We start from the raw sequence: 19,751 nt of genomic DNA, 5'->3' as shown, positions 1-19,751 counted from the left end.
TTCATGAATCCTATGACTATGAATTCACTTCCTAGATACTTATGAGGAGAAATTCTTATATGTTCAAAAAGAAACATTTAGAAGACTCTTTATAGCAGCATTGTAATAAGACAAAAAAATTAAAAATCCAATAAAATAATCCAAATCTTCACTAACAAGAGAATGGATATATACACAAAGAGAGAGAATATTCTTACCAATGACATATCAAGTTGACCTTTAAAAAAACATAAAATACTGCCACATGCAACAACTATGTATTCCACTCAAAAACATAGTGGAAAAAAAGTCTGGTCACTGAAGCCTTTTTAGATAGTAATGATGACAGCATTTTTGCAATCATTTTAGGAAATATCCTAATATTTTATTAGTAGACTATTGCATACATAACAAAATATAAAAATAAATTTTAAAAATAACATTTTAGATGTACAAACATAAATCTTAATAACCATGGCTTGATAAGGCTGTAATAAATCATGTTGGTGGTCTTAACAAGAGGCTATGAACAGGAAATCCTTATTCTTTTTATCTTAATTTGTAGACATAGCCTTGGTTGGCTTTTCGTTTGTACCATATGCCCCAGTCCTTTATACAGGTTTCTGGACAATTTTATGACTGAGAGTCAAATAGGACAGCTAACCCTGATCACAAATTCTGATAACTTTTGCATAGTAATTATGCATTTCAAACTAAAGATTATTCTGAAGACCAATTTTACATGTATGGGATTTCAACTCCAGAGAAAAAATTCTTTTGAAATACATGAATCTATTACCCTAAGTGCCATTAACTTAAGACTGCTTGCAGAGACTGCAGGAAAAGTAAGCTATTTGGTGGTCATTTTCTAAACATTACATGAAGCAGTGACCCTGGGATCCTTTGCCATGGAGATGGAGATGAACACCCACATATTGGAAGTAAGGGAGTTGGAGTACCCAACTGTCAATGCCAGCAGGCAATGGTATGTGAGTTGCTGTAATTGTACCTGATGCTTTTTCTACTACAGTTAGTCTCTCTGGACACATTAAAAACAGCAGTATCTGTTTGTAAGGTGAAACATAGTCAAAAGCTACCATCAGGTACAAACACTAGCCTAGCCCTTTATCACCAAGAAAGAGGTAAATAATCTCATTTCATCCTTTAAAGATACATTGCCAAAGGAAAAAATAAAATTATCTGCAATGAAAACAAAAGCTCTCTAATTTCTCTGATTTGTATTCCAAATTCATGGCTCTGACCTTTTCTTAAAACTTTAAGCATCACAAGGAAATCAGTGGGAAGGCAATCATGTGCTATCCAAATACTTAAAGGGCAGAAAAACTCACTGAAGTGAAAAAGGATTAGTAAAAGGTAGAAAAGAGGACTGGCCCCTCCCAGTTGGGGTGCACTGATTTGGGATTAGCTATCAGGAAGAAAACCCACAAGCAATTAAAAGTTCTGACATCAGGGAACAAGCAAATATAAAACACTCAGCTCTAAGCAAGGTTCAGCAGAGAATGCCTTCAGGAGTTCAAGGTACTGGAGAGAAACTCTACGGGGATTGGGTGGATTCCCACCAAAACTGCATGAGAATATGGGGACCTGAAGTCCTGGAAACTAACTTGCTAGAAATCTGCCCCCAGTTCTTCTTTCAGCTCCATGGATAAATGTAATTAATGGTGCTGACCTGTTAATGAGTATTTTTGATAAATGACATCCATGAGAAGTACTTTTTATATAAATAGAAATTAAAATGAAGAAAATTAAATGACTAGGACAGGGGATTTAATTACATAGATCCTATACCTGTCAAATTTTTAAAGGTAAATTACTATTTTTATCATTTTTGTAATGTCATCTTACAGACATGAAAAGCATTTTGAAGGTGGGTTGGGAAGGGCCTCATGCCATTTGTAATGGTACTAAAAAACTTGCATAATTTCATTTTGCTATTTTCTTTTCAGCTTGATTTTTATCTACGTGCCTCAGTCTCTACACAAAGGGCTACAAACCAGAAGCTGTCCTGCATTCTTGCTCCAGGCAGAATGAAATCTCCTACACTCCTCTCTCTGGTTTACATGTTCCTGGTCCTGCTTTTTTTCCAGCAGGCCTGGGCTCAGTTCCCGAGAGAGTGTGCTACCATTGAGGCTTTGAGGAATGGCGTGTGTTGCCCAGACCTGTCCCCACTGTCTGGGCCTGGGTCTGACCGCTGCGGTTTCTCATCAGGGAGGGGCAGATGTGAGGTGGTGATAGCCGACTCCCGGCCCCACAGCCACCACTACCCACATGATGGCAGAGATGACCGAGAGGCCTGGCCCACACGCTTCTTCAACAGGACATGCCACTGCAATGGCAATTTCTCAGGACACAACTGTGGAACCTGCCGCCCTGGCTGGGGAGGGGCTGCCTGTGACCAGAGGGTTCTCACAGGTAAGTGGAGACTGAATGGATGCACAGTCCTGCATGGAACTCAACACATTTAATACTATAGACCTTCGAATCAGTTGAGGTTTAAGAACTCCTAGAAACTGTAAAACTCAAGCCTTACTTTTCATAGCTGAGGAAACTGAGGCTTAGAGAAGCTAAGAAATGTATTTAAGGAGTTGAAGTTGAAACTCAGGTCTTCTAACTAATAACATTTCCTTTCAAAAGATTTGTTGAGCAACCCCTTTATAATAGGAACAATGCCAGATGTTTATGACTAGACCTTTCAGTAACTTTGCAAGGCAGTTATGTTAATTGTGAATACATATTGTAGCTCAGATAGGTCAACTCCACGTAACTGGTATGTGGGAAGCCTGGAGTTCACACTGAGATCTGTCCAGCTCTAATCCATGAGCTTCCTGCACAGCCCTTGCTGACCACAAAGATGTTCCCGACTCTGATGATCAAGTTCAGCCATTCTACAGGGTGAGCCTGGACTGCAGCCTAAACAACAATAAATGACAGAAATTTAAATAGTAAGAGCCAGCAATACTGGATTGTTCTCTTTGTGCCAAACATGAGATCAAGAGTTTCACAGGACACTTACTGAGCTTTCTGTTTTAAATTTACATTATTGTGTTAGTTTCAGGCGGACTGCAAAGTGATTCAATTATGCATATCTATTTCTTTCAGATTTTTCTCTTATAGGTTATTAAAAAAGAATGAGTATGGTTCACATGCTATATAGTATATATTTGTTGGTTATCTATTTCATATATAGTAGTGTGTACATGTCAGTCCCAAACTCCTAATTTATCCCTCCCACCTACCCCTTTGGTAGTCATAAATTTGTTCTCTGTGTCTGTGGTGAGTCTTTATTATGAACCAGGCTCTGGTGCAAGTGTTTTTTATGCGTGTCCTCTTTAATCATTACAACTCTATAAAGCAGGTATTTCTACATATACTTTACAGATGAAAAACTGATGCTTAGAGAAATATGTGCCAAGTAACAGAATTAGACTCTGGTCTTAACCACTATGCTAAACCACATACTATATTTTTGCAAAATTTATGGTATTAAAAGGTAGAAAATTATAAGAAATATGCAAATAGTGAGCAGAAATCTACAACAGGATCATAGAATCATAAAGTCCATGGTAAGATTAAGGAAAGCTCTTACTCTATATAGAGTAAGTTGGAGAAAGAGGGAGGAGATCAGAGAGAGAAAGCAGACATGAAGAAGGGATTTTAGCTAGCGATATTTTTTAAAGTATAATATGATGTGAGCACAGATGCAAATTATCATTCATGGGTTAGTGGGACATGGGGTTACAAGATGATTGAGTATTCTCTATCCATGCTCACATGGCAGATGTTTTCACATTTGAATTCTGTGTCCCTAAAGTCAGGAGAAACCTTCTGGACTTAAGCACAGAAGAAAAGAACCGCTTTGTCCAGGCTCTGGATATGGCAAAGCACACCACTCACCCTCAGTTTGTCATCGCCACCAGGAGGTCAGAAGAAATATTGGGGCCAGATGGCAACACACCACAGTTTGAGAACATTTCCATTTATAACTACTTTGTTTGGACACACTACTACTCAGTCAAAAAGACTTTCCTGGGAGCAGGACAGGAAAGCTTTGGTGAAGTGGATTTCTCTCACGAGGGACCAGCATTTCTCACATGGCACAGGTACCACCTGCTGCAGCTGGAGAGAGACATGCAGGTATGCACGAGACATGGCCACATTCGTATCCTTTACAGGAGGGTACCTGGTTTGTAAGTCATTAATTCACTGTGTCCTGAATGATCAAAACAGGTGATGACAAAGCAGTTTCACGTTATTAACCTGCCTTTGGCGTTCTGTTATGTCTTTCCCTATGCTAATCCCTTCCTCATTTATTAATCTTTATCCTTAGTGAAGTGAAGTGAACAGAAAGTCACATCAATGGTCAGGAAGCCAAATGAGGTATTTGTAGGTGTGAATTAAAGCACTGGACATAGTCTACAACTCTGTCATTGAAAAAATGACCCTCATATAGTTTGCAATGTAGGACTCTCATTTGATCTGTAGCCCTTCTGAAATGTAAACCAATAGACCCTCCTGGTTTGGATGAGGAAAGACTGATATTACTTTTCAGTCTTCCAAGTTCCGAATGTATAGCTCATTTTATAAGTTGATGATTTTGTATGATATATACAGAGTTTAAACTACAAAAATAATACTTTTCATTTAAATTGGCATATTCTAATTGAATTCCTGTGTTTCCATGTTCTCTACCACTTTGAGGCTTATAGCAGAAATCTACTAACAATATTCACTAGGTCAGACATCATTTTAATCTAAAGACATTGGCTTTTTTAGCATGAAGTGAAACTAAACAGTTATTTCTGGTTTATTTTTAATCAGATAAACTAAAATCACATTAAAGTAGCTGTTAAGATACTTTCTTATTGTCTCTTTTACTATTTGCTCTGTTTTAAGAAAAGTATTGTCATTTTCAAATGAATTTAAATTTTGTTCATTATTGAAGTACAGTTGATTTACAACATTGTATTAATTTCTGCTGTATAGCAATATGATTCAGTTATATTTGTTTGGCCAACAATTTCATTTGGGTTTTTTAGTAAGATCTTATGGACAAACCCACACAAATGTTTTGACCAACCTAATACATATCTATGCTCTTTTTTATATTTTTTATGATTTATTATAGGGTATTGAATATAGTTCTCTGTGCTATGCAGTAGGACACTGTTTATCCATTTCACATACAATAGTTTACAACTGTCAATCACAAAGCAATTCTTAACCCCTTTCTTTAATAGTCTTAGAGCTCAACTAGGAAATCGACAAGTTGAATCTGTTTTCTAGGTGAAATAAGAGCAATGATTCCCTCCCCACAAATTAAAATCTAAAAATATCTGAAGGCAGGAAAAAATATCTGGGGGCAGACTCATGTATTGATTTGCAGTACACTTATGCCCAGCATTATCCAAGAAAATAAATGGTTAGAAGGGAGAGATTTAAAGCACTAAAATACAGAAAAAAATATTCATATGTACGTACTCCATCCGTATGCAGTTTGAGAGTGATTAAATGAATTCAGCTGCTACTCTGAACTTCATATTTTATAGCTCTGATTTCACATAAGACATTTAGTAGATTATGAGTAGATAAATCTGTCATTTGTAATCAACTCCAGATCTTCTTGCCTTCAAGTCATTTTCCCACGAGTGCATCAAAATGAAAGGGCAGGTGGAAAGTATCTAAAAGCTTCAGTTGTGCCTGTGTAAACTTCAACCTCTATGACTTACATTTTTAAAACCCAACTTCACAAGGGATCCAACAAATTATAATCTAAATGTAATGCACAGTTGAAATGCCACATGAATATGCTCCAGCTCCCAAATGCCAGTTGCTGAACCACAAACTGACTCTTAATGATCCCTCAGAAGCTGTCACTAATCTTTGTGAACCAGAACAATGGCTGCTCAACAAGGCCTCTAAAGCCCTGGAGATCAATAAGAAGGGATGCCCTGGAAAGCTTTTGACCCTCTAAAATACCCCAAGGACAAGGATATGCTTCCTAGAAAGGGTTTAAGAGTAAAAAAGCAGAAAAGCACTAAATGTTTGCAAGGTGAGATTAAACAATGGCAATCCCTACATTTATCCCACACTCTAAATATAGTTCCCCAAAGGCCTAAAGGAACGAGAAATAATAAGTACAATAAATATATCTTTAAAGGAACCCAATAAAATAAGCATGTGATCTTGAGCCCAGCATTTTTTAATTTGTTGAGATCAGCTCTAAATGGAAACTAGGTCCCTGGGCTAAAGAACAGCACGCTCAGAAAAATTTTCAGCTTCCGTTAAGCATTTCCTGTCTATATTGGTTTCTGGCAAAGGCCTGAATCTTCATAGTTTAGATTCTGAAGCAGAAGTCTCTAAGTAAAACACCAGGCAGATAAGGCTAATTTCAAAGAAGTCTCTATAGTGTGTGGCTTGAAGTTGACTCAGTTAAATTAAAAAGCAGAAATGAAATAAAAAGCACTGCTTCACATAATATATCTCAAGGCTGGATCCAGCTCCAGACAGGAGTTTGTGATGCTTCAATTAGAGATAGGAAAATGGAAGGAAGTGAAAATATCAGAGAGTAGAAGCTATTGTTGATAATTTTTAGTATAACCAACTTGCCTGAAAAAGAAAAGACACCTCCCCAAAGCATTTGCAGAAACTTCTGTATAATGAATTGGGTTTCATTCCCTCTAGTGCCTAAGTGACTTCCTGTAGCAAATCAGGAGCTTTGTTAAATGAGGTATCTAAGGTCGCTAGCCCTGCAGACACCACTGACACACTAACTGGTTCCCAAGTGGCTGAGAAAACTAAGAAACAAACTGCCAGGGAGTAAACCAAGCAAAGGGAGAATTTTAAACAAAAGCAGGGAACGCTAACAGAGTCTCTGTGATCTAGGAAATGTTGCAGGATCCTTCTTTCTCCCTCCCTTACTGGAATTTTGCCACTGGGAAGAACACCTGCGACATTTGCACCGATGACTTGATGGGATCAAGAAGCAACTTTGATTCCACTCTTATAAGCCCGAACTCCGTCTTTTCTCAATGGCGAGTAGTCTGCGAATCCTTGGAAGATTATGATACCCTGGGAACCCTATGCAACAGTAAGTTCCAAATGGCAACTAGGATTTGGAATTCCCTGTTAGATAAAGAGATTAAATGTGTTAAGGACTTCAGACTAAAGTTCACTTTTATTATAAAGAATGGATGTACAGATATTCACTAAGTACCTCGGATAGAACAGACAATCTGGGGTGCTTCAGGGAAAAAAGAAAGTGCCTATACATTTTTCCATTGCTTTTTCTGAACAACTTGGTTGGTGCATTGCTTGCTTTCTTATTTTGGAAATGTCTATTTGTATTAGTTAATCCTCTTAGTAAGCCCAGCACTGCTTTGTGGTCATGTGTCTTATGCTGGAATTTCACAGAAAATGTGTCCCTAGGAAATGTGAAATCTGCAGAAAGAATTGGAAGTACCTTGGGGAGTAAAAAATATACATTTAATAATAATAATCATTATATAAAGATTAGTATTATTTTGTTATTATATTATTTTCACTATTATGTCACTTTGATTTCCAACCTTCTGACTAGATTAACAAAGAGAATGCTTAACCAGCTGTCCTAACATCTTTCTCCAGTGGTCTGAATGCCCTCTGCCATAGGTCACGTTTCTGACTTTTGTGGAACAGTTCCTGTGAAGCTGTCTGTTCTCTTCCTTGGATCTTATTTTTACCATCTCCCTTGATACTAACACAAGGTCTTAATTATCAGAGTCTTTCTATCTCACTTTATTTTTCTTCTTTAGGCATGTCTAAATATTTTGAACTTTTGTTCTTCCATATAAAAACTAGAAGTATTGATTTTTTTTTCATTATTGTACTTATAACATTTATTCTGCACATATTTTTAAGCACCAAATATTAAATTACATTGTAAACTTAGAATATTTTAAGTAGAACAACAAAATTAAGTAGACTTTTTACCATTAGATTATTTAGCTGTATACAGGAATAAGAGAAGTAACCATATATAAAACTTTATTCTATATAAGTATAAAATTAGAATTTCTGTTTGGTGAAATGAGATGAAATTGAGGATTGGTGTATATTTGGGTACCAAAACATTCATCTTTCCCTGTGACTTTTTTTTAGTTTGCTTGCACATGGACAACTTCTGTCGTTGCAACAATTACCTTACTATGGATTAGAGTTCTGTGGAATTCCCATGCAGGAATGAATGAAAAGTTCAGAGTGTCTGAAGTAGAAAGTAGATTTGAGAAGTATTGTAAAGAAAAAGAGCATCTCTTTCATATGATGAATCAAAAATAGTTTAGTGGCTGGATAGTTTAGTGGCTGGAAGAATATTCAGTTCAGGTCAGTCGCTCAGTCATGTCCGACTCTTTGCAACCCCATAAATCACGCACGCCAGGCCTCCCTGTCCATCACCAACTCCCGGAGTTCACTCAAACTCATGTCCTTCCTGACGGTGATGCCATCCAGCCATCTCATCCTCAGTTGTCCCCTTCTCCTCCTGCCCCCAGTCCCTCCCAGCATCAGAGTCTTTACTAATGAGTCAACTCTTTGCATGAGGTGGCCAAAATACTGGAGTTTCAGCTTTAGCATCAGTCCTTCCAAAGAACACCCAGGACCGATCTCCTTTAGAATGTTAGGTGTCAATAAATAACTCCTTGGTGGTGGTTTAGTCACTAAGTCGTGCCCAACTCTTGTGACCCCGTGGACAGAGCAGCCTGACAGGCTACAGTCCATGGGATTCTCCAGGGAAGAATACTGGAGTGGGTTGTCATTTCCTTCTCCAAAATAACTCTTTAATGTACCAAGTTTGGTACATTCTCTTCCTGGTAAATGGAGAGAGACTGTCTAGAAAGCATATGAGAACATATGCATGGGATATCCAAGGAAGTTTTGCTCTAAAGAGGTACTTGTATGTGTGTCCTGTAAAAGATGACCAGTGAAACCACAGGGATGGATAATTTTATTGGAGAAGAAAAGTAGGGGGAGGAAAGAATTATCGTGAGGATTAAATATTTTATCAATGCATTTGGCATCATATCAGACACATTAATGGGTATTCAATAAAATGTTATTTTTCCTTTTTTCTTTCATGGGCCTGATAAATAAAATAGTGCTAGTCTAACTTCCTTTATTTCCTGCCATCCACTACCCGCTTCCATTGCCACATTCCAGTCTAGCTGTTCACCTAACAGACTCTCTCATACAAATCAACCTTATCTTTTCATAAGTCAACATACACCAAACAACTATTTAGCTTCAATTATTTGCCATCCCTGGTGGCTCAGAGGTTAAAGCATCTACCTGGAATGAGGGAGACCGGGGTTCAATCCCTGGGTCGGGAAGATCCCCTGGAGAAGGAAATGGCAGCCCACTCCAGTACTCTTGCCTGGAGAATCCCATGGAGGGAGGAGCCTGGTAGGCTACAGTGCATGGGGTTGCAAAGAGTCGGACATGACTGAGCAACTTCACTTTCACTTTCATATGCCATCTACTTGATCAAGACTGGAGGACATACTGGTGATCAAGAACAGAGTTTGGACTCTGATGGGGCTTATATTATGCACAGAAAAAAGCCTGTCATCCTTTATTATTATCTCTGCTTAAAAATGTTTGACTTGTAAATTTTTTCTCATTTTACTTCTGGCAATTTTTCTCAGATCTTCAGGGCTCTTTGCAAATCTGTCTACCCAATGAAGTCTTCCTGAAGCTGCCCAATTGGGAAGAATTAGTATTCTCTCTTTTTTTTTTGTTTCCTCTCTTTTTCCTTCCCTCCCTCCCTCCTTTTCCTATTTCTTTCTCTCCCTGCCTGTCTCCCCAAAGGCATCTTTATATTCCTAGGGATATATATTATCCCTAGTATTGCAGCCCTTTGTTTACCTGTTTATCTTACTGACCTTCAAAACTTTTATTTTTCACCTTATTTGCTGAAAAATATGTGTTGATTGAAATATAGATCACTTCCCAAAGAGAGTTAAGGTTGTTTTAACATTATTTCTTTGAAAGCTTGAAACAACATTCAAGAACAAAATTCCATGTAATGTGAAATACAGATTTCAGTGTAGAATTTTGGTTTATGAGATTATATTCACAAAATTTAATCTTCCATGGAACTTCTGTTTTAATGTTTAAATTAAAACTTCTGTTTAAATCTCTTGAAAAAAAGAGATTTAGCATATACTGATATGTTAATAACATTATACTGATTTAACGAATACAAGGACCTCTATCTGTTTTTACAACCATTTTTTTCTTCAGATGATTCTATCACATATTTTCCCTTTTCACAGAAGTTGGACATGATAACCTAGGTTTTATCACTTTAATACTGCAGAATATGCATTTGAAATTTTTTCTCTTCTACAAAGGAAAACCTGTCTTTCTGTGTTCAAGACCCCATGTATACAAATTTAATAAGGAAAGCTAAGATCTCTAAATGTTCTATACGTGTTCATATACCCCATCTTTTTCCCAGGCACTGAGGGTGGGCCAATTAAGAGAAACCCAGCTGGAAATGTGGCCAGACCAATGGTGCAACGTCTTCCTGAACCACAGGATATCGCTCAGTGCTTGGAAGTTGGTTCATTTGACACACCTCCTTTTTATTCTAATTCTACAAACAGCTTCCGAAACACAGTGGAAGGCAAGTAAACAAAACTGGTGCTCTGAATTGATCTAGTTGTTACAGGAAAAATTCAAGTGTTCAAATCAAATCTCTTTAAAAAAAACCTTTGAATGCCGTATGGAAGCTGTGATGGGTATGTGATATGAATAGGGCTGCCTATAATTATATAGTCACAGTCCTCTGCTCAATAGAACTTTCTTAGAGAAAAGCATAACTCCTGAAACTCTTTTTATCACAAGAGAATCCCTTGGAAAGGATCCTCCATTCTCTTAAAATACCTAAAACGTATTTAAACTCAAATTTCTGTTAGGTGGCTGGCCAATATGGATATAACTATATCAAATTCTAGTATAGGCAAATAATATTCAAGACTTGAAGATTTTTTTTCTTAAAAAAAAATCCTGCACATCCAATCCGTTCAGTTCAGTTCAGTCGCTCAGTCATGTCTGACTCTTTGTGACCCCATGAATCACAGCACGCCAGGCCTCCCTGTCCATCACCAACTCCCGGAGTTCACTCAGACTCACGTCCATCGAGTCAGTGATGCCATCCAGCCATCTCATCCTCTGTCGTCCCCTTCTCCTCCTGCCCCCAATCCCTCCCAGCATCACAGTCTTTTGCAATGAGTCAACTCTTCACATGAGATGGCCAAAGTAGTGGAGTTTCAGCTTTAGCATCATTCCTTCCAAAGAAATCCCAGGGCTGATCTCCTTCAGAATGGACTGGTTGGATCTCCTTGCAGTCCAAGGGACTCTCAAGAGTCTTCTTCAGCACCACAGTTCAAAAGCATCAATTCTTTGGCGCTCAGCCTTCTTCACAATCCAACTCTCAGTGACATCTAATAAAAAGTCTGGTTTGGACATATGTATTATCTTGAAAGTTTTGTTAAGATCTACAAAAAATCAAACTAGCATCTAGAGATATTTAATTTGATTTTCTTTAAATAATTCAAGTATTTTAAAGTTGAGGGACCAAGTTCAAAGAAGTGAAAAGATATCTAGCTAGTTAGTAAAAAAGCACAGACTCAAATCAAAAATTTCTATGTCCTCTAAAAAATTATATCATTTATAATTATTTTATAAAAAAAACTTTTATACCTCTAAATTATTCATGATACATATTTAAAGTCTTAAAAGAACAGAATCATGTTTAACTTTATTGTAAACTTGTTCTTGTCAAATTTAACCTTAAATACAGTATTGTGCATGTTAGACCACCCTCCCCCCAACCGAAAAAGGGAATAGATCTCTCTTTCCCTTGATCTAAGATACTTGATATATAGATCTGATAATTATTTTCAATTATCTCCCTTTTTATCATCAAAATGAGATGCCATTCTTTCCTATCTTTATGTTAATTTTAATAACTACATGTGAAAGCACTGATTTGGAGATTCCTCAATAATCAGCATATTTTGACTAAGCTGGTATTTATAAACTAATGTTGTTAAGTAGCGATTCTATAAAGAATTTAAGAATCTAAGAGTGTATTTTATTGATGCCCAATCAAAAGACAAATTATACTGATTTCCAGACAGAATGTACAAAAAGGTTAGTGCCTGACCATGTACAGTGTAGGCAATCTTTAAATGTTTTATGAGTCAAAAAATAATAGAATAAACATATAAAAGAGAATAATGAATAAATGAATGAATAGCTATAATTACACTAGTGAGTTAATGCATTTCAAATTCTAATATTGCTTTTATAATATACAGGCATACCCTGCTCTCCCATCTCTGGTCTTCAAGCTAACAACATACTTATAACTCGATCCCACATCAGAGACTCCCTACCTTCATTTGTGATCTATCCATGTCTTCTCCCTAATACACTTATATGAACAATATGTGATGAGAGTATATATGGGAAGTATATATATCTTATATATAACATATGGGAAATATATATATTATATGCAATAAGTATGCAATATGTGGATTATATGTAAACGGGGATATGTATGATGCACGGCTTCCCAGGTGGTACAATGGTAAAGAATCTGCCTGCCAACACAAGAGATGTGGGAGGCGCAGGTTTAATTCTGAGGACAGGAAGATTCCCTCAAGAAGAAAATGGCAACCCACTCCAGTATGATTGCCTGGATAATCCCATGGACAGAGGAGCCTGGAGGGCTACCATAATGGGGGTCTCAAAGAGTTGGATGCAATTGAGCATACATGCACATATATGAAACATATGTGAAATATACATAGTGCATAATATGGAAATGTTTTTGGAGAAGATATAAATATATATATGTGTGTGTGTGTATATATATATAGAGAGAGAGAGAGAGAGAGACTAGAGAGCATTCTCAAAAGTTCTATAAATGTTTTGACAGCAGTCTTTTCAGATATTTAAAACTAGTACAGAGATGACAAAAAAGCTCTGGGAAATTCTAACTTCTCCACAGAAATAATTGTCTAAAAATAGACATGCAGACAGTCTGAAGGAGTAAGGCAGGAGACTAAGGTAACATCTGGCAATTTAAGTTCAGGGCAGTCAGAGCAGTGATCTCCCAATTGTATCAGCAATTTCTGTAGAAGCTAGAGACGTCCATTGTCTTTATTTCCATGTAGACCAATGTTGCTGCTGCTGCTAAGTTGCTTCAGTCGTGTCCGACTCTGTGTGACCCCATAGACGGCAGCCCACCAGGCTCTCCCATCCCTGGGATTCTCCAGGCAAGAACACTGTTAAGAACAATGTTAGCCTTGTCAAAATAGAGTGCTTTATATATTTTGACTGGTATCCTTTGCAGGTCATTATTTTTAACCTAGAGGCTACACTTAGAATGTCATGCCACCAGCTTCAAACTAACCTAGCTCTTACTACAGCAAACAAATGTCACCAACCATAGATACAGAGAAGCTGTGCTATTACACTAAGGTAAAAATTGGTCTGACAAGCTCAGGAAAAATTGTTTCCCAATATAATTACCACTTTAGACTTAAAAAGTCATATATTTATAATGGATTTTACTATTCTCATCTTTATTTTTGTATCTAGGTTACAGTGATCCCACAGGAAGGTATGACCCTGCTGTGCGAAGCCTTCACAATTTGGCTCATCTATTCCTGAATGGAACAGGGGGACAAACTCATTTATCTCCCAATGATCCTATTTTTGTCCTCCTACATACATTCACTGACGCAGTATTTGATGAATGGCTGAGGCGATACAATGCTGGTGAGACTGTTTCATATGCTTTTTGCAAACTCAGCAAACAAGACTGTTCAGATGGCTTAGTTATCACTTTAGGCTAAGAACTTGACACATTTAAACTATGCTTTACAATAGGATAAAGTAGCTCTAATACTTAGCTATTTCCAAATATTTTAAACCACTCAAAAGGCAGATAAGAAGTCTCTCAGTATAGTAATAAAAAGATGAGACTTATTAACATTCACTAGGACTAAAAACTAATCCCTTCACCTCTTAACCACGTAAAGATGACTAACTACCATGTTTCCCCAATTTTTCTTTCTCATATCTTCCAGTGAACATCCTCATTGCTTTTCAAATGGATGTGAAAACCTTAAAGAGCTCTTCTTTGATACCCCAAAGACAGAAAAATTATACTCATAAACCACAGTTCTGATTTTTATTACTTTACAGCCTCTCACAAATGGAAATTTTATTCAACTTGAAAAGTTAATGCTAGTTTTTATATCACACCATAGAACATCTCTTTTAAGTTCATTTTAATGCATTCTTTAAAATGTTATTTAGAGGCTACTTTCTCTTCACTCTGCTGAGAGGGTTATATTACTATTCAAACTATGAATGTGCTTTTACTGGTTAAAACATCATAAATTTTCACATTTAAAATTGTTCTAAATTTTGGCTCATGTACTTTTATTTCATCAAGGACATAAACATAATATTGGTGTGGGGGGGGCGGTATATGTGTGTGCGTGTATGTGTGTGTATGTGTATGCTTGCGAGAGAGAGAGAAAATATAGTAGTAGATTCTAATCTAACCTGATCTGGACTATGAATTGATGAGTTGGTCAAGAGTTTGTTTCAACTGAAACACATTTAAGAAATAAATAGCCTAAATATAAATATTTATCTACTTATTAATCTTCTATGAAGTCACTGATTGGAGTTCCACCTGATTTTTCATGTGTTTTTATATATATACATGCAACCATAATGAATTATCTATAATTTGCATTGTCTGTTTCTTTAAAGTGAAACAAGAAATTCACAACCCTTGTGATGCTGAGTACAGTATTATTCTAAATTTTCATAATGTTTCCCTAACCCTTTATAGTCATAGTTGCCCACTCCTAATTCTATAGCAGCGTTATAGCCATTCATTCTTAATAAATCTTTCCAAAACATTTCCATTTGTTTATTATAAAAACACCCTTCTCTTTTTACATTTATAACTATCAGTTTATGAATGTTTTATTATACTACTTTTATTTCAATAACAAATAACCTGAATTAATAGGTTTATGGATGAACAAAACACGCTTTTACTAGGCATTTACATCTGGTAACTAGACAGCAATGTACAAGCTGACAACAAGCATATGTAAATAGATACAGTGTATGGGGGAGAGTTTCTTTGTAGACAAGTAATATTAGGAAAGGGGATAGGGAGGACTGTGTAAATAGATAAAGAAAGATGGTCCTAAGAAAGGAACAAAGGAGCCACTGTTGCTGGAGCAGAGTAGGGAGGGGGATGAAAAATGGAGGGAGATGACAAGGTCAGAGGAAAACCTGGAGCAGATCCTTAGAGGCATGGGATTTAACTCTGTAAGAGACGGGGAGCCATTGCAGGATCGGACATAGGGAAGTAATATTGTAATGCAATTGTTACTTTCATTAGTTTTCTTTTCCTGCATTTATTTTAATGGACATAACTTTTTGATGCAGCTGAAACTGAGCTGAGTTGAGGCTGATTCAGTAAAGAAAAAATAGGAAGCTTAAAAAATTATCTAAGTTATTATCTTTAATATCTAACTGTAATAAGTAATTAGTATGAGTGCTTTGAGGTCAGGAATCCTGTCTTTGGTTCAATGTTATAGCTCATGTGCCTAGGTCAGTGCCTGGCATGAGGAGGAACACAATAGACTTTAATGGATACATATTTAATTACCATTAATTCAGAGTACATTTGAAATCATTAAATTTTAAAGTAATTAAATTTAAATTTACAAAAATATAAACACTACCTGCCATTTCTATGATCAATGTTTCTCTAGAGTAGATGTTAAAAAGTTCTCCTATGCTTCACAGGATTGCAGTGACTATCCAGGTAATATACTTCTTGCAATCAGAAAATCTAATACTTAACTAGCCTTCTCACATATTTCAGCTCTTCTAAACTTATCCCCACTAATGTCTTGCCCAAACCCACTTCCAATTCTGGTTTTGTGACATTCCACTTGGTATTTAATTGTACCAACATAAATATAAACAACAGCAATAAAGAAAGATTTTTTGCCACAAACAGCATCACTCCTTTTATCTCTGATAACAACAACTCACTAATAACATAAGTGCCTCTGGTTTGTATTTAAGTAGAAAGATGAAAGGTGGCAAGAAACAAATAGTATTATAGGACCTTGATTCGATAAGTTAAATGCTTTTTGATAACAGAGTAAGAACCCAGGGAATAAGCTCACATTTATTGCTCTAATTAAACAGAAAAAAATGAAAAGTACTAAACAGAAATACGCATAGTCAAGGACAAACCTCCGTCAGGTACACTGCCTCCTAAATTTAAACAATAGATGATGTTACAGCAAATTACAGGTTCAATCTTTCTTTAGCTTTGAAAAGTAAGTTTAATGAATTTTACTGAAAATAGTTTCTGTAATTTAAAAGTAAAACAACTAATGATTATCATAGATAAGAAAATACTAAAACTTCCTTACTTTTAAACTTTCTTTTTCTATTGGATGACATTACTATTGTACTCAGAGTGTTTGAGCTCTGTTTCATGCAATTCCCAGTTCTGCTGTTATAATTTTTTATGTCATTATTCAATATAAAATATGAAAGAAATTTTATTGTTACCCTTGAACAATTTAAGTCACCTTCAGAACATAATAATATATTAATACAAACTGATTATGTCTATTAACAAGGTGTCTTTGACATATTTTAGATATATCCACATTTCCACTGGAAAATGCCCCTATTGGACATAATAGACAATACAATATGGTACCATTTTGGCCTCCAATTACCAACATAGAAATGTTTGTTACTGCTCCAGACAACCTGGGCTATACTTACGAAGTTCAATGGCCAGGTGAGTACTGAAAATGTATTTTTACTGTGGAAATTTCCAAAATCAAACTTATTACCTTTAAAGTAACCTCAGTTTTCTGAGATAAAGTAACCCACAGCTTTCCACTATGATTAAATAGCTTTGTTTGAATTTTCATTTGGAAATAAAGAGAATGAATTTAAAATTTGTCGGGACCCCATTCTGACCTGGTTGAGCTGGTTACCTAGCACACTATTTCGTTTAATACTTACAGCTCTCTGAGGAAGGTATTAAAATGCTCATTTTACAAATAAGGAAGATGAGATGATAGTAAGTATCAAAGATCACCTCCCTAGAAGCACAGAGAATGAGTTTTGAGCTTAGCCCTGTAAAATATGCCCTGTGTAATATACTCTTATTTTTCTACTACATGAACGTGCTTCTAGTTGTTTATCTTAAAAAGAGATGAAGTGAGACACTCTGAGCTGTTTTTTGAGAGGTTATGAAATCCAAAATCTCCTGGTTTAATTTTAAATCCTTTTCTTAACCAAGGCAATGGGGTACAGTGGAAGAGCACAGAACTGGATCTTGAAAGATCTGGGCTCCAAAACCAGCTCCACCGTCTATTAACCAAATGACCTTGGGCAAGTGATTTAAACACTGAGCCATCATCTCCTCACCTTCAGAAGAGATATAATAACTATCCCAATAGGATGCAGTCATTATGAGAAACTGGGGAGTGCTTTGAAGATCCCAGGTGCTATAAAGGCAATGTGGCCAATAAAAATTAAATACGAGGATTTTGTCAAGTGCCTGGAACAATGCCTACATTTAGGGGATCCAATTTTGGCAACGATTTTACTATTTATTTTTTGTTCTCATTTTATTTTCAAACAGGTCGGAGTTTTAGTATTCCTGAGATTGTCACCATAGCAGTAGTGGCTGCATTATTACTGGTCGCGGTCATTTTTGCAGGTGCCTCTTGTCTGATTCGTGCCAGAAGCAACATGGATGAAGCCAATCAGCCTCTCCTTACTGATCAGTATCAACACTACATTGAAGAAAATGAAAAAATCCATAACCCTAATCAGTCTATGGTCTAATGACAAGTGTAAATTCTCATATGCATTTGAATCATAAAAACCACACACTTAGAACATAATAGATTGAGTTACTAACTGTATTTTCTTTTACTCTGTTACTTCCTTCCTTGTGCATGTCCATACTGGAATTACAATCTCCAGATATTATTTTCCAGAACTGGGGAAAGTCACAATCTTTTCAATGGTTTCTATTTTTCAGTGCTACTTTAAAAAAAAAAGTGTGTGTAGGGAGGGGAGGCGGAGTAGGACTTCCCTGGTGGCTCAGCTGGTAAAGAATCTGCCTGCAATGCAGGAGACATGGGTTCAATCCCTGGGTTGGAAAGATCCCCTGGGGAAGGGAAAGACTATCCACTCCAGTATTCTGGCCTGGAGAATTCCATGGACTACAGTCCATGGGGTCTCAAAGAATCAGACACGAGTGAGCAACTTTTACTTTAAAATGGTAGGTTGTACCAATTCCATGGTATTTAAACAAATATGAAGATTCGGGGCACGTTTTAAAATTTTAAAGATCAACAAAATGACAATCTAAATAAGTTGCTGTACTTTGTTTATATTGTAAAGAAAAACCATGATTAATAGTAAGCTGATTAAAATACATGAGTAGCACACAAATGGACTTATTTCTGAAGCAGAAACAGACTCACAGACATAGAAAACAAACTTATGGTCACCAAAGCAGAAAGGGGATAGGTGAGGGATAAATTAGGAGTTGTGATTAGCAGACACAAACTAGCATATAAAAAACAGCTAACAACAAGGTCTTACTGTACAGCCTGGGGAACTGTATTCAATAAACTACAATGAAAAAGAATATATATATATATAAAATATATAATTGAATCACTTTGCTGTATACCAGAAACTAACACTGTAAGTAAACTATACTTCAATAAAAGTTTGGGTTTTTTTTTTAATGACTAGGCATTTCTACAGTTTTAAGATGTAAATACATTTTAATTCCTTGGCAGTGACCAACACATATAAAGGACACTACATTTGTAGTTTAAATTAATCATGTGACATTATAAATGGGATTCTAATTAACTTTTTAAAACTGATCTTCCTCATAAGGTTCAAGGCCACACCAAAATCACCTCTGTCACACTTTGGAGAGGTAAAAGCTTTACTTTGTAAAAAGGAAGTTAATAGTGCCTGCACGTGAACTGTGTTCTCCTATCTGTCAATTGATTGACAAAAGAACTACCCATCCATGTTTCACCTCACACTTCCTCTTAGAGGCCCACAAGGAGGCATAAAGGTAGAGAAAATGCATCAGTGTGCTCTACAAATAACATCAGTTCATTGTGTTTAATTCAAATATCACTGTCTCTTATTTAGCAGCCTGCTATATATTTTCAAAAAAAATATTACTTCACAAGTCCCTCATTGTACAATTCTGCAAGAATGTCATTCGTTAATTTCTTCCTATCTTTTAAGAAAATATTTTTTTCTCTTTTTGACCTTGTATTACTAAAATTATATTCCCAATGAAGAACTCTTATAGGCTAGTTATAGAGGGCAAACATTTTAATTAAAATGAAATTTTAAAAAGAAATAATATCAATAATAATCACGCACTATAGAAAATGTGTAGTCTGGCATTCCCATCTCAATAATCAGAAACAAGACTAAAGTTATATACACCTGATTGGTTATTGGGCTTCCCTATATTAAACAATCTTCAGGCTATGTATGCAAGATATTCAAAATGTGTTAGCAAAAGAGAATGTGTATAATAATCGCATTGTTCTAACTTTCAAACAGCATTACTCAGT

General features: G+C 36.2%; 1 protein-coding gene across 1 annotated transcript; it reads left to right on the top strand.

The window, feature by feature from the left end:
• TYRP1 (tyrosinase related protein 1) lies at nucleotides 1,491-18,028 on the top strand. Its single transcript, NM_001285727.1, is given in 8 exon segments — nucleotides 1,491-1,518; nucleotides 1,947-2,412; nucleotides 3,812-4,134; nucleotides 6,883-7,087; nucleotides 10,490-10,657; nucleotides 13,648-13,827; nucleotides 16,766-16,912; nucleotides 17,768-18,028. Coding segments are annotated over 7 exon segments (1,614 nt in total). The 5' UTR covers nucleotides 1,491-1,518; nucleotides 1,947-2,027; the 3' UTR covers nucleotides 17,974-18,028.

The sequence above is a fragment of the Capra hircus genome, chromosome 8 (assembly GCF_001704415.2).
Source record: "Capra hircus breed San Clemente chromosome 8, ASM170441v1, whole genome shotgun sequence".
Classification (NCBI taxonomy): domain Eukaryota; kingdom Metazoa; phylum Chordata; class Mammalia; order Artiodactyla; family Bovidae; genus Capra; species Capra hircus.
Note: the sequence above shows the minus strand (reverse complement) of the source record. Positions and strands in the feature narration are given on the sequence as shown.